Here is a 14,263-nt window from a genome sequence, read left to right as displayed (position 1 = left end):
TGGCGGCCTTCAAGAGAATCTGGAAGGTCTAACCTTGTCTGTGGTATTCTGAGTAGGATTCAATGATTGAATGACTGTGACGTGCTTCAAACTCCTGAGGGCGGGGCGTTAGTGACAGACGCAAAAGAATCACTGGATTCTATTCCGGCCTGATCGAGAACCGACAGATGGATAGCCGTGCCGTGACAGGGTGCGTTGAACATTTCCACTGAGAGGTTGGGAGGTAGCCACTGACAACGGTGAAACCCTTGCTTAAGCTTGCCATGGAAAGGAGTAAGAAGGATTGGATGAAGACAGTAGGAAAGCAGAGAGATGGAAGGGAAAGCATCTTCATACGCTTATCTGAAATTCCTACTAATGAATTACATAAGTATCTCTATCTTTATCTTTATGTTATATGCGTTCATCACCATACCCATTTGAGTTTGCCTGACTAAGATTTACATGGTGACCATAGCTTGCTTCATACCAACAATCTCTGTGGGATCGACCCTTACTCGCGTAAGGTTTATTACTTGGACGACCCAGTACACTTGCTGGTTAGTTGTGCGAAGTTGTGTTTATGCCATGGTATTGAACACCAAGTTTTTGGATTCATTACCGGGGATTATTTGATTTGTGAAAAGTATTGATCACAATTTCGTGCACCATTAACCCAGTTAAGACTGGACATCCAAGGCTTTAAACAAGAATAATGAAACTCTTCATGGTGCCTGGGGGAGGTATAGAAGAATGATAAGAAAATACCCCACTGAAATATTTTCAGAATGGGTGCAATTAGACATCTTCTATTACGGCCTCACAGACATGGCTAGGATGACTCTAGACCACTCTGCTGATGGTTCTATACATATGAGAAAAATAATTGAAGAGGCTCAAGAACTTATTGAGTCAGTTACCACAATCCAGCATCTGTATTCGGCTGATGAGACTTCCATAAAATGAGAGGTTAAGGCAGTATCTACTGAATCTAACCCTCTAGAACAAAATGACCCATTGACTCAGCAGCTACACGCCCTTGCACAGCAGTTGCTGGAATTGCAAGAAGTGCTGCAAGAAACTTAGACTTCCAACAGAAATATAGAAGCACAGCTGAGTCAAAATAGGCAGCAATTATCTAAATAGATAAAAAAAGAATGTCAAACTATCCAACTGAGGAGTGAGAAAGCATTAAACACCCAACCTCAGAACAACAGGAGACCAGGGGAGGAAAAGCTGATAGAGGATAACCAGACTGCTGTCCAATACACCTCTGAGGGCGTTGAACGCCCAGAGAGGAATGTCATTGGCATTCAACACCAAGAAGGGGGTAGCACTCCTGTTGTTAGAGGGGGCAGCACTCCTAGCGTTGAACGCCCAAAAGGAGATAGTATTCCTGGCATTGAATGCTGATAAACCCCATTTGTAGAGTTTATCTTGTATTGAATTTAAGGGATTTTATGACCTTTTACCCACATTTATTCAATGAAATAGTATGATTTTGTGATTGTCTCCTTATTTGGGCTTAAGTGTAAAAACATGCTTTCTAGGGCGTTAATTAGCTAAATTTAATTCACCTTTGATTCCACTAGATGGCTTGATTTGTTTGTTAAGTAATTTCAGTTTAAAAAGGGTTAGGAATGGATCAAAGGAGTGAAGAGGAAAGCATGCAAAGTGGAGAAATCATGAAAAGTCAAAGAGTTGAACTCGCCCATGGACGCGCGCGTGCACCAGGCGCTTACGCGTGCATTACGAATCACCCCATGGACGCGTACGCATGTTGTACGCGTATGCGTCGGTGCTGGTTTATGATTTTTTTATTGAAAATGTGACCAGCAAAATTAGAAGGGTTGTGGGGCCCAATCCCAACCAACTTTGGCACCAAAGATGCTATTTAAAGCCAAGGATTGAAGAGCAAAAGGGGATTCCATTCATTCACACACATTAGGATTAGTTTAGAGTTAGTTTCAGAGAGAAGCTCTCACTTCTCTCTAGGATTAGGATTAGGATTAGGTTTAGTTCTTAGATCTAGATTTAGATTCATTCTTTCTTCTACTTCTTCTTCTCAATTCGTTGTAGTTACATTCATTCTTCTTTCATTCTCTTGTTGTAATCTCTTTTATGTTGTTATTGTGTTTTGTTGTAGATCTACTTTTGTTTCTTCTACTATCTTTCAATTCAATCAAGGTAATTCATAATAAATGTGTTTCTTTTGATTGTTGTTGTTAATTCTTTTCAATAATTGTTATTAGATTCTATTCTTGTTGTCAATTTGCTTTGCTTTTCTTTTGTAACTTCCAAGTGTTTGATGAAATACTTGGTTGGGTTTTAGTGTAGGTTTTGTTCCTCTTGGCCTAGGTAGAGTAATTAGTGACTCTTGAGTTATCTAATTCCTTTGTTGATTGATAATTAGAAGTTGCTAATTGATTTGAATGCCTCCAAAGCTAATCTTTCCTTTAAGGGTAGATTAGGACTTGAGGAATCAAATTGATTAATCCACTTGACTTTCTTTTATGGTTAGAGATTAACTAAGTGGGAGTAATGGACAATTTGTTGTCACAATTGAGGAGGATAACTAGGATAGGACTTCTAGCTCTTATATCTTGCCAAGAGCTTTATTAGTTGTTAGTTTATTTTCTTTGCCATTTATATTTCTTGTCTAAAATCTTAAAAACCCCAAATATAACTCACAACCAATAACAAGACACTTTATTAAAATGGCGCTGTTGCCGGGGAATTACAATGGTGTTATGTTATTGGTTATTATACATATGTGAATAGTGTGATATATCTTGATTTTTGCTTTATTTGCTAGTTGTAGAATTTTATTTCTCTTGTTTTCCATTATCTTTTGATTTTTGTTTTCTCTTTTCATTATGAATTCTCATTTTGGCTATGAGTGTGATTACAACTATGTTGTAGGAAGTGGAGATTTCAATGAAGAAATGTATCAAGGATGGAATAATCAAAGGTGGGAGGAGCCATATGCATATGATCAATATTCATGGCAACAACCTCCACCAATGCACTATGAAAAAGAGCCATTCTATGATGCATACCAATCCAATGGCTATGGTGAATCTCCTTGTGACTTTCAAGAACCACCACTATATGCCTATGAGTCATATCCTCAACATAGCTTTGAACTATCATGCTCACAAGCTCTCTACCACCAAGGACCTTCATATGACCCTAATCCATATCCACCATACCAACCACCTTTTGAGCCATGTGACCCACATATTGAACCACCACCATTCCAACCTCAATACTTCCAAGAGCCACCTTCTCCATATTATTACCAAGATGAACCACCTCCAATGTGTGAAAACTTTCAACCACAAGATGAATTCTACCTTCCACCACAACCTTCCATGGAAGAATACTCATGTCCTTCAATCCAAGAGCCATATGATCCTTATCATGATATCCAAGCAGAACAAGAGTCAAGGGATCATCTCAAAGAAGTATTGGATCAATTTCAAGCAACCATGGAGTGTGTTATGCAACAAGTGGAAAGAGTGGAAAATATTGAACCACCACAACTCTACCAAGAAGAACCACCTTCCTATTCTGAACCTTTCTCCCAAAATGATGAACCCTTCCACCTACCTCAATCTCTAATGGATGAAACCCTTGGTGTTCTTGTTCAAAGATAAGAAGAGATGAAAATGGATGTGCAAAATTTTATGGCTGCCTTGGATGCAGTAAAAAATCAATTAGCCTCCCAATGCTTGAACACTCAAGGAACTCCTATGACTACATGTGAAGAATTAAATGAAGAACATAGCATGAAGGAGAGATTGGAAACTCTGGTGGGAAATGAGGGTAGTTGCTTTGTGTTGGAACAATTGGAGGAAGCTAGGATTATCGAAGAAAAGGAAGAAATGGTTGAAGACTTAGGAGATGCGGAACCCCCATGGGAACCTAGAGTTGAAGAAGACCCCTCCAAAAAGATTGAAGTTGATGTTGAGGAGGGATGTGCACAACCTCCAAAGCATATTCCATATGAAGAATTGGATGGGATAGAGCAAGAATTGAGTACCCTTGGTGATGAAGATCAAGCATCAAGTCCTAGAGGTGGAGAATCCCTTGAACTTGAAGAACCGTCTCCCGGTGCATTTGAAAGCGTTGAGGAGGTAAATTTTTCTCACCCTCCCTATTATGATTTGAGTAAAGGAAAATGTTTAGATAAAATTGTTGAACAAAGGTTTGAGATTAAGAGATCTTGTGAAGAGGTGGAAGCCCCTAGAAATAGAAGAACGGGGGTTGGTTATGCTTTGTCAAGATCTTTGGAAGCATCTTTGCCTAGGTTGCCATCTACTCCTTCACTTGAGTGGGTAAAATTCATTTCTATTAGCTTTATTGTCCCACTTGAGTATGGCTTGCTTGAAACGGATGGTCAACTTAGGATGTTTCGTGGTTGGCGTTGCAAATCAAGGCTCATTTTGGTTGATACTTCAAGAGTTGAATACAAAGGTGGGAATTGTGCTCAAATAGATGGGTCTAGGAGGATTGTTGGGCACTTCATAGATAATTCAACTTGTTCACCACCCAGATGGACTAATAATGATGACCAACCTCAAGACGGGTATGAAAATAAAGTGTGGAATTCCAGATTACAAGAAGATGATCGACAATGGGAGCCCCAAGCTTGTGAAGAACTCCATCAATACTTGGCTCAATCCATAAGAAATCTTGGGGCACAATGGAGAACCAAGCATTGGTGGGAGTTCCAAGATGAATACAAGCACAAGCCACCTTGATGAGGAGCTCCCCATAAGTCCAACTTGAGGACAATAAACAAAAGTGCTAGGTGAGAGACAACCCACCATGGTAATATCTTTTCATTTTTCCTTTTGTAAATATTGGTAGGAATTAGCTTGATTTCATATTTTTTTAGTTTAATTAGTAGTATAGCATGTTAAATAAGGTTTTAGGGTGTTTTGGTAGATGTTTGGAGGTCTGGAATGCTTGGATTGGTGCAAAAAATATAGAAAAATTTTGAAAAACAGAGCACCATTCACGCGTACGCGCACTGTATGTGTACGCGTGCATCAAGCATTTTTGCTTACCCACGCGGCCGCGCACATGATGCGCACGCGTGGATTCAGAAGTTCCACCTTCCAGCCAAAACCCGAGAGTTAGGCCTGCACTGTGCGGAAATTGGGCCTAAGGCACAAACCAATTCACGCGTACGCACACCTGTCGCGTACGCGCCACTCTCGGAACAAGCCATCGACACAGATGCCCTTATTTCATACAATTCCTTTCTTCTCTTCTTTCCATTTTCGTCCTTCTCCTTTCTTCTTCCCTTCTCCTACCCCCCATCCAACACTCCCAAACACCATTGATAACCATTTATTTTAGTTAACTAATTAGTTAGTTAGTTAATTAGTTAGTTTTAGCTAGTTTTCATTTCATTTTCTCTTTTTCATTGTAAGTGTTAGATTATTATTCTTGTTTACCATTAATTGCTATTGAGTATTAAAGAGGGATGTTATCTTAACATCATTATGTTTATAATCTTTGTTGGATTCTATGATTGAGGTTATATTTTGCTACTTGGTTTTGAGTTTTTCATGCTTACCTTTTGAAAAATACCAAGTGATGAGAATTGCCTTCGAGTTTGTGACTCTTTTGAATTGCATGTTGTAGCTAGCCACCATATGATTTGAACTCTCTCTTTGAATGGGCAATTTCTTGATGGATGTTGAGCATTTACCTTAATGCATTGTGTTCATGATTATATGCATCCATATATGTTTGACTTGAATGCTTTCACGCTTCTTTAATGCTTGTTTTACCTTACAAGCTTACTTAAAGCATCTCAAGCACACTAGGATAAGTGAAGCACATGCTTCTTTTGTGACATAGCTCTTTATGCTAACGTGCGTTCTAAACCGTGCAATTTAGAATTCACACACTTATTTGTCATTAATATCACACTAATTCACTCACTCAATTCTAGTGATTTACCTCATTCCAACAATTATGCTTCCTTGCCTTTGTCCCTTTTTATCTTATGGTGTTGTTTTCTATTTTTCATGAACAATGCACCACAAGCAATAATGGAAGCAAGACTAAGAACATGCAGCAATCCGGAGAGTCGCCGTACCCCCTTACTCATCTTTGAGTGCACCGAGGACGGTGCAAACTTTTAAGTGTGGGGGGATCGTCCGACCGGTCGGCAATTTTGGGTGACGAGTTTCTAATTCCAACACTTTTGCATTTCATTTTAGGTTTTTAGGATTTTTTCTTGCATTTTCTTATTTTTTGCATATATATACACAATAAGCTTAGTCAAAATAATGAAAATTTTTCAAGGATTTCTATCTATAGGGCACCAATTGATTTGAGTGAAAACTTTTCATAGAACTTGCTTGAATTATATATATATATATATATTGTGGAACATGAATTTTGAGCTAAGAACACAAGCAAGTGAGATTTGAGCCCAATGGTGTGGTTACATCTTATAACCACTTATTTTTCCTTCTTGTGTGCATTATTCTCTTTCTATGATTGTAATCTTTGATTTGTTTGAATCTTTATGTCCATTACTTTGTGTATTCATGCATTTATATGATTGAGGCCATCATTTTATTTAGCTCACTTACCCAAATAGCCTTACCTCTTATCATCCATTGTTAGCCAATTTGAGCTTACGATTAACCCACTTGTTCTTTAATTTAGCACATTACAAGCCTTAAAGCGAAAAACAAATAAATGTCGTTATTTGGATCTTTGATTAGCTTAGGCTAGTGTGTGTGTAACATTCAAGTGTGGGAAATCTTGGAACATTGGGGGAATAAAAGGGTAGTTTTGTATTTTTATTGGAAATATTGGGAATTGGGTACATACTCATGTGTTGATCAAATGTAAAACCTTATACATTGATGTTCTTGTATATAGAAAAAAATGAGAAAAACAAAAGAAGAAGAAAAGAAAAGAAAAAAAATAGAAAAAGAAAGAAACAAATAAAAAGAAAGAAATAAAAAGGGGACAAAAGGCCCCAAGCAAAGCTCAATAAGGGTCAATGCATAAGTGTTGTGAAATGAAAAGGAAATGCACGAGTATGTTAAAAAAAGTAAAAAATGGGTAGTTAGGTTAGCTTTGAAATTGTATAGGATGTCATAGGTTAGGTGGGAAGTTTAAGCTTATCAAAGATTCAAATTTCAAGCCCACTTGACCAAATATGCATCCTACCATGACCCTAGCCCCATTACAACCTAAAGAAAAGACCTCATGATACTTGTATGCATGCATAAAATATATGTCAATTGTTAGAAGAAAAACAAATATTAGAAAGTATGATTAGGAGAGAGTTGAGAGAATTAACCCTAAACACTTGAGCGAATAGTAGGGGTGGACATGGTTTGGATTTTTTTAAATCCAAACCGGATCCATTTCAGAACCAGATTTATGGTTCATGAAACCAAACCAGAACTGGATTGAAGAGAGAAACCGGTTTTAAACCGGTTTGAAAAAATAAAAACCGGTTTAAATCAGTTTTAGAATTTAAATCTGGTTTTTACTTATAAACCGGTTTTAAATCCAGTTTTACATATAAAACCATTTTTTTAATCCAAATCTAAAATCCAGTTTTTTTTTAAAAAATCCAAATCTAAAATCTAGTTTTAAATCCGGTTTTTTTAAAATCCAAATCTAAAATCCGGTTTTTTTTTTAAAATCCAAATCTAAAATCCGGTTTTTTTTATAAAATCCACTTTTAAAACAAGTTTTTAGAAATTTAATTTTCAAACCATAATTTTTTTAAAAGTAAAAATTAATACTAAAGTCATTTTAAAGTGTATAGGTTCATTACAACTAGAATTTGGTTCTTTATAAATCTAATGACAATAGCTAATCTATATAACATTTAATCATTCTCAAGACATCAAAATAATACCACCAAAAAATCTCTCTAAAACAATAACCACAAAGTATCAAAAGATGCCAAGTTGCCAACAAAATCATCAAACAACCACAACCTTTGAGGAAAATATATCTGCAAGTAACAAAATATACCTTTGTCATTTTAAAACAAATCTTTGAATGAAAGTATTAAACCAAATGAGAATATTAAGCATACCTAGTCATCATCAAGATTATCAACTGATGCCGCCATAGAACAAGCACCATCATTAGAGGAAAATATATCTGCCAAGGGAATAAAATTAATTATGAAGTCTATATTCAACAACTTTTAATTGGTAACTAATACCTAAATTCTAAAATAGAAAGATAATAAAAACAAAAATAAAATAAAATGAGAAGAAATATGAAACAAATTTTATACCTTGATCAACTTGTTGAAGAACTTCACCATCATCATCTAAAGCAGAGAAAAGATCTTCCTTAAGCCAATCTCCTGTGCAGACTAAGGCTTCTACCATTCTAGGTGTTAAAGAACTGTGGTATGGATCGAGGACTCTTCCTCCAGTACTAAATGCAAACTCCAAAGCTACCATAGAAACAGGTATAGCCAATACCTCACGAGCCATATTTCCAAGAATTGGAAATCGGGTTGAGTTGACCTTCCACCAGTTTAGTATATCGAACTTATGGGAGTATGGCTCGCATTCTTCTTGTAAATATCTATCAAGTTCAGATCTTGTATTTGTTTTGCGACCAGTTGCTTGCAGAAAAAAGCCCATGCCATGAAGATCGGTATTAATGTTGTTGGCTTGAACATCTTGCGTATCAGCTTCACTTGCTTCCTCAGAACTTTGGTATTGCTGATAAAGTAACTTTATGCACTTGGACAACTTTGACTTCAATTCGCCTCCTTTTTCTTCTCCAAAGAAGTAATCCAAGAAATAATTGACATACTCAATCTTTTGCATTGGATTAAGTACGATAGCAATCAATAACAACATATTCACCGAATCAGGATTGCCCCAATACTTCTCATACTTAACCCTCATCCTTTCTGCCATTGACAAAGTACTAAAATCAACAGAATCACAAGAATGACGAATAAATCGTCCAATTGCAAATACTTCCTTCATATACATATCATTGGTAACATATAAGGTACTAGAAACACGTATAGTGGCATCACTGAACACTCGCAAAAATGGTACAATGGACTCAGCATACTCCCAGTTTGAATCCAAAGGAACACCTTTCCCTTTTCCTCCATTCATCTCTCCTATATAGGTATTATCTTTCAAAGCAAGCAACTCAAATGCTTTGTGATGCTTCAAAGCTACCTCTAACATTTGATAGGTAGAGTTCCACCTAGTCTCAACATCCATGCAAGGCAAGCCTTTATATTGGATTTTTTCTAATTCAACACACTTTTGAAACCTACTAGCTCTAGATGGAGAAGATCTAACATACTTTATTGCACTACGAATCCTCAAGACTGATTCATCAATCCCTTTCAACCCCTCTTTTACAATTAAGTTTATAATATGTGCACAACACCTCATATGAATAAATTCACCATTCAAAATAATGTTATTCCAAGAATTCAATCGCTGCTTCAGATATTTAATTGCAACATCGTTAGAGGAGGCATTATCAACTGTCACACTAAAGACCAGATTCAAATTCCAATTATTTAAACAAGATTCAATTGTTGCTCCTATAACCTCTCCTGAATGACTTGTCACTTGACAAAAATTAAGTATTTTTTTATGTAATTTCCAATCCAAATCAACAAAGTGTGCTGTCAAACTCATATAAGTAAAATTTTGAATTAAAGTCCAAGTGTCAGTGGTTAAACATACTCTACCACAATTTGACGAAAGAAAATCTTGCAACTTCATCTTCTCTTCAGCATAAAGAGCTCCAATGTCACGTGCTAATGTAGTCCGTGAAGGAACTTTGAATCTTGCTTGTAGGGCATGCACAAATTTTCGAAATTTCGGGCTTTCAACGAAGCGAAATGGTATCTCTTCCCCAATAAACATTTCCACAAGTGCCCTTCGCGCCTTCTCTTGGTCAAATTTGGAAGCACTGGGTGAATTTAAAACACCACGCTCATCTATAGTCGGTGTGGTTGTTGTTTTTCTTCTTTTGTTCGAATCATTATTAGGATTTTGCTTGCATCTTCTCAAATGACCACCCATTGAGATGGTTCCATTCTCATATTGTATTAAGCTATCACAATATTTGCATTTAGCCTTCTTCTCAGTAGCATTCTCTACATCAAAATGATCCCAGACAGCTGACCGATTCTTACGAACATCTGACAGTGGAAAAGATGGTTGAGTGCTAGCGGACATCCCTGCTGCTTCAATATTACTGTTTTCAGTCATCTTGCTCTGCATATAAAGCAAGGTGTACATAACTCAAAATTTGATGCCAAACATGCTAAAATTAACACAAACTAATCCAAAGAAACAGTAGCCAATAAAACTTCAGCATTAACTCTACCTTATCCCTATAAAAAGTAGTCACTCAAGCATTAAAATATGTTTAGTAAACTAAATTAGACAATTATTCTTAATTCTAATCAAAACTAAAAGTGCCTGAATCAACATAAATAATCAGACCCCATATTAATTAAATACTGGTAGTAACTAATAGTGACCTATCATGAGTTTTCTCAAAAGATTAATGTCATTTCTTCATTCTTGCATATCATACAACTTTATTTACAACCAAATCAGCATCCAAAATCCATCTTCCTGCAATGGAAGCATTCTGGTCGGAAAGAGTTCCCCCTAAACTTGGCTTATTTTCACTTGATTAAAAAAATTCTCAATACATGGCAATAGGCACTAGCTTCATAAAATTAAAAGAGGAAATCAAAGAAATACAAAAAAGAAAGATCTTTAAAGAAGTATTTAAGGAGCAATACCGTCAACAGTATCTGTGCAAAGAATTCATTCTATAAAGGTTTTCCAAAAAATAGAAAAGGAGGAAATAGACACAGAATACAATGAAATTCAACCACCAATGAACAATAGAGACCACAGTGGAATTTGTCGGGAAAATCAAAGAAAAGGTGAAATGTGATGTCAAATGTGTGGTAAAATACAAAACAGCTTTAAAAAATGTTCGTGTCACTTATATTCTCCCCATGCCATCATTCAAGATCAACTCAACATAGTATCCCTATAATTGCCCTTGGCAAGACACTAGTTGAAAATATTACATATTTTGGGCAATGGCTAAACTTTCTAGTAAGAACAGATTTGGGTTTATATCTGCGTTATTATAAGTTGTGATTCACAACAGAACTACCTAGTGTTCCAACATCCCCAATGAAGTGAAATCTAACAGCATCAATATGCATGGCAAAATTGTGATAAATCAGATTCTTTGCAAAATGTACACCACTATTATAGTCATACAAAGAATAAAGATAATACAAATCCTAAAATTTCATTAAATTCATATACTTGTTTGTATATGCACACTTTGCATTCTAAAAAAGAGTTAAAAGAAGAAGAATAAGGGAGTGGGCAAGGTGGATCACACCTTCACGCTTATTATAGGCTTCTTCAGATATTATATATTTTTTCAGCAATGAAGTATCTTCCAGCCAACCACCAGATGTAATAAATGATGGATCAAGATCTACAACATGTAAACAAAACCTGCCAAAGAAGAACACAAAAATTCATCATTTGAAGTGTTCTTACTATCCCTCTTATGTAGCATTGTTCAAATTCATCATTCATCCCTGCAAATTAATCATGATATTGAGCCCACAACCATATGAAACCTTACCCCTATCCTTACTTATAAACAACTTTAACATCATTATATGGCAATATTCTAAAATTTCCATGCCCTCTAAGACCAAGAGTCCTCATGTAATTGCAATGGTGCCTTAACTCTACCTCTTTCAACAAATAAATTGGCACAACTAGCATGAAAGAATTGATTAATCATCATAATATAAACCCAACTTCCTTTCTCTTATGGCAGACCAAAGCACATGCATATTTTAGTGACCAAACATTATATGACGCTCTCAGGCAAAAAATATATCCGACAAAATTGGGTCTATCACTGCTTATTACAATATTATTATTCTATACATAATGCATGCTCCCTAGCCCAAATTTGATAAAGTAATCTACTCACCATTAAGAAATCATCTTGAAATTTCCCAGATTCAATAGCAGGCAATCTTCTCAGGAGACTTGACACTTGTCTTAACAGTGAATTTTCACAAGGAACATCACCTGCATTTTAAACAAAGGTTGAAACAATAGTTACTACTGAAAGTTTCAACAAATGTGGACCATGTATGATAATATTGTTCAAGCCAGAAATAGAAATACTTCCCATAGAAACACTGTGCACCTATTAACTTGAATGTGGCTTAGCAAACTAGTTGAGTGTTGAATTCGCTTAAAATATGTGATAAATAAAAACTTCAAAATTAGATTTTTCTTAGCAGAGATTAAGCTACATAAATGGCAGAATGCAGATAGATCAATAGAAAATCCTACTAGTAAACAAATAACCCTTTTTTTTTAAAAAAAAGAAAATGATTACTTTATGAATTAATGACTTTGATCCTAAATCTTATCAGTTCATCAAGGATTCAACTACTACTTAGTTTAATTAGATATTTTTCAACAAAAAATGAACCATAGTGAAGAAGAAACTTACAGCAGGATCCATTGAAATGGAGAGTTCAAATGTTCAATACTGAGAGATTTTAAAATCTGCACATTCAATCCATTGAAGTGAAGAAGTCAGTATACTCATGAAGGAACAAAACAAAACAAATCAACAAAATAGAAAAAACCCAGATAAAACTCAGAACTCAGAACAAGGGCAAGGAGGAGGCTTACCTCGATGAACATGAGCTCCAGTGAGCCACCAACGAAAGAAGAAGAGAACCGAAAAAGAGAGAAGACAGAGTCGTGAATGGGAGGTGATGACAAGTCATCATATACCCATTTCTCAAGCTAATTTCACTTGTTTTACTAGTTTTTATGCACTTTCTTGCACCATAAGTAAGCAATTTAGAGTGGAATTGCATGTTTTATTTGAATCAAATAACCACCATTTAATTGATGCTAAATCATGAGGTTTAAGCTAAATTTAATTGAATTTTAATTGATTTATAAACCTTGTGAATTTATTGATACTTTGATTGGTTATTTTGATTAATTGTAGGTGAAGAAAAGAAGAAAAGAATGAAGCGTGGCTTAAGAAAGCGTGGCCCAAGGAAGAAAAGAGTGTAGCGCATGGAAGGGAGAAAGCCACACTGCCCTCCACAAGAGCACACTGCCCTCCAAGGGAGCACAACAATGAACCAAGCATTCAAGGCTTCACTGCCCTGCCCTCCTTGAGGGCGGAGCACAATTCTAGGCCAAGAAACAAGGGAAGGAAAAATTCTGCCCTGCCCTCCTCAAGAGCAATTTCGGGCTCCTCATGGAAAAATTCAAGGAAATTGTTCTCCAAGTGCCACCCATGGGTTTCGAACCCAAGCACATGAAGGGAAGGGAGTGGCGCAACAATAAAGGAAAATGAGCCACACTTGGCTAAAAGGTTACCACCAAGTTTCGAACACAAGATCTCTAGGAAGCCAAGCCTTAAGCGTGAATCATGTGCCAAGAAGAAAAAGCTCAGCATGCCTTCAACCAGGTTTCGATCTTGGGACCTCACCCAAGAACACGGAAAGCTTGCGCTGCCCTGCCCTTGTGGAGGGCAGAGCAACATTCCTTGGTGCATGGTGCATAATTTGGCACGGCCAGCACACACATTGATGCACAGCAAGGGAGCTTGGGCGCGCAGCTTGGACGCACCATGACAACACTGCCCTGCTTTCCACAAGGGCAGGGCAGCATCCTGATGTCCCTGCCAAATTTGGCACGCTAGTTGGATCCACATGCAAGGCTTCCCTGCTCTGCCCTCCACAAGAGCAGAGCAACCTCCCGGGAGCAACATGGACTGAATTTCACTCAAAAATCCAACTTAATTCACTTCTTCACCAAATCAAAAAGCCTACTCAAAATTCTTAGATCCAAAATAGAAAGTGTATAAATAGGTGTTAGTTAGGATTAGAAGGGGAGCTTACTTTCATTTTAATTTTCATCCTTAGTCAACTTGAGAGCTCACTTCCCATTTTTTTGTTTTCTGCAAAATTGGCTTGAGAATTGGAGGAGAGAATTCACTTCTTCTTCCTCTGATTGTTTTATTTTCTTTACTGGGTTTTGTTTGAGTCTTGAGTGTGAAGAATTGAGGAACTTCTGTCTCAATCTCCATTTAAGATCTCTTTGATTTTCCTACTGCATAATTGAGTTAAATTCCATTTCCTTTACTGCTACAATCTTCAATTTCTTTTTAATTGCTTTGTGAA

General features: G+C 36.6%; 1 protein-coding gene across 1 annotated transcript; it reads right to left on the bottom strand.

The window, feature by feature from the left end:
• Positions 1-8,427: 8,427 nt before the first annotated feature.
• LOC114924453 (zinc finger BED domain-containing protein RICESLEEPER 2-like) lies at positions 8,428-12,237 on the bottom strand. Its single transcript, XM_029289037.1, has 4 exons — positions 12,231-12,237; positions 12,031-12,131; positions 8,545-10,256; positions 8,428-8,446 (listed from the first exon to the last, which is right to left on the bottom strand). Exons 1-4 carry the CDS (start codon positions 12,235-12,237, stop codon positions 8,428-8,430), a joined length of 1,839 nt encoding a protein of 612 aa, XP_029144870.1.
• Between the last annotated feature and the right edge of the window lie 2,026 nt (positions 12,238-14,263).

This window comes from Arachis hypogaea, chromosome 9 (assembly GCF_003086295.3).
Source record: "Arachis hypogaea cultivar Tifrunner chromosome 9, arahy.Tifrunner.gnm2.J5K5, whole genome shotgun sequence".
Taxonomy (NCBI): Eukaryota; Viridiplantae; Streptophyta; class Magnoliopsida; order Fabales; family Fabaceae; genus Arachis; species Arachis hypogaea.
This window is presented reverse-complemented; position numbering and strand designations above follow the sequence as displayed.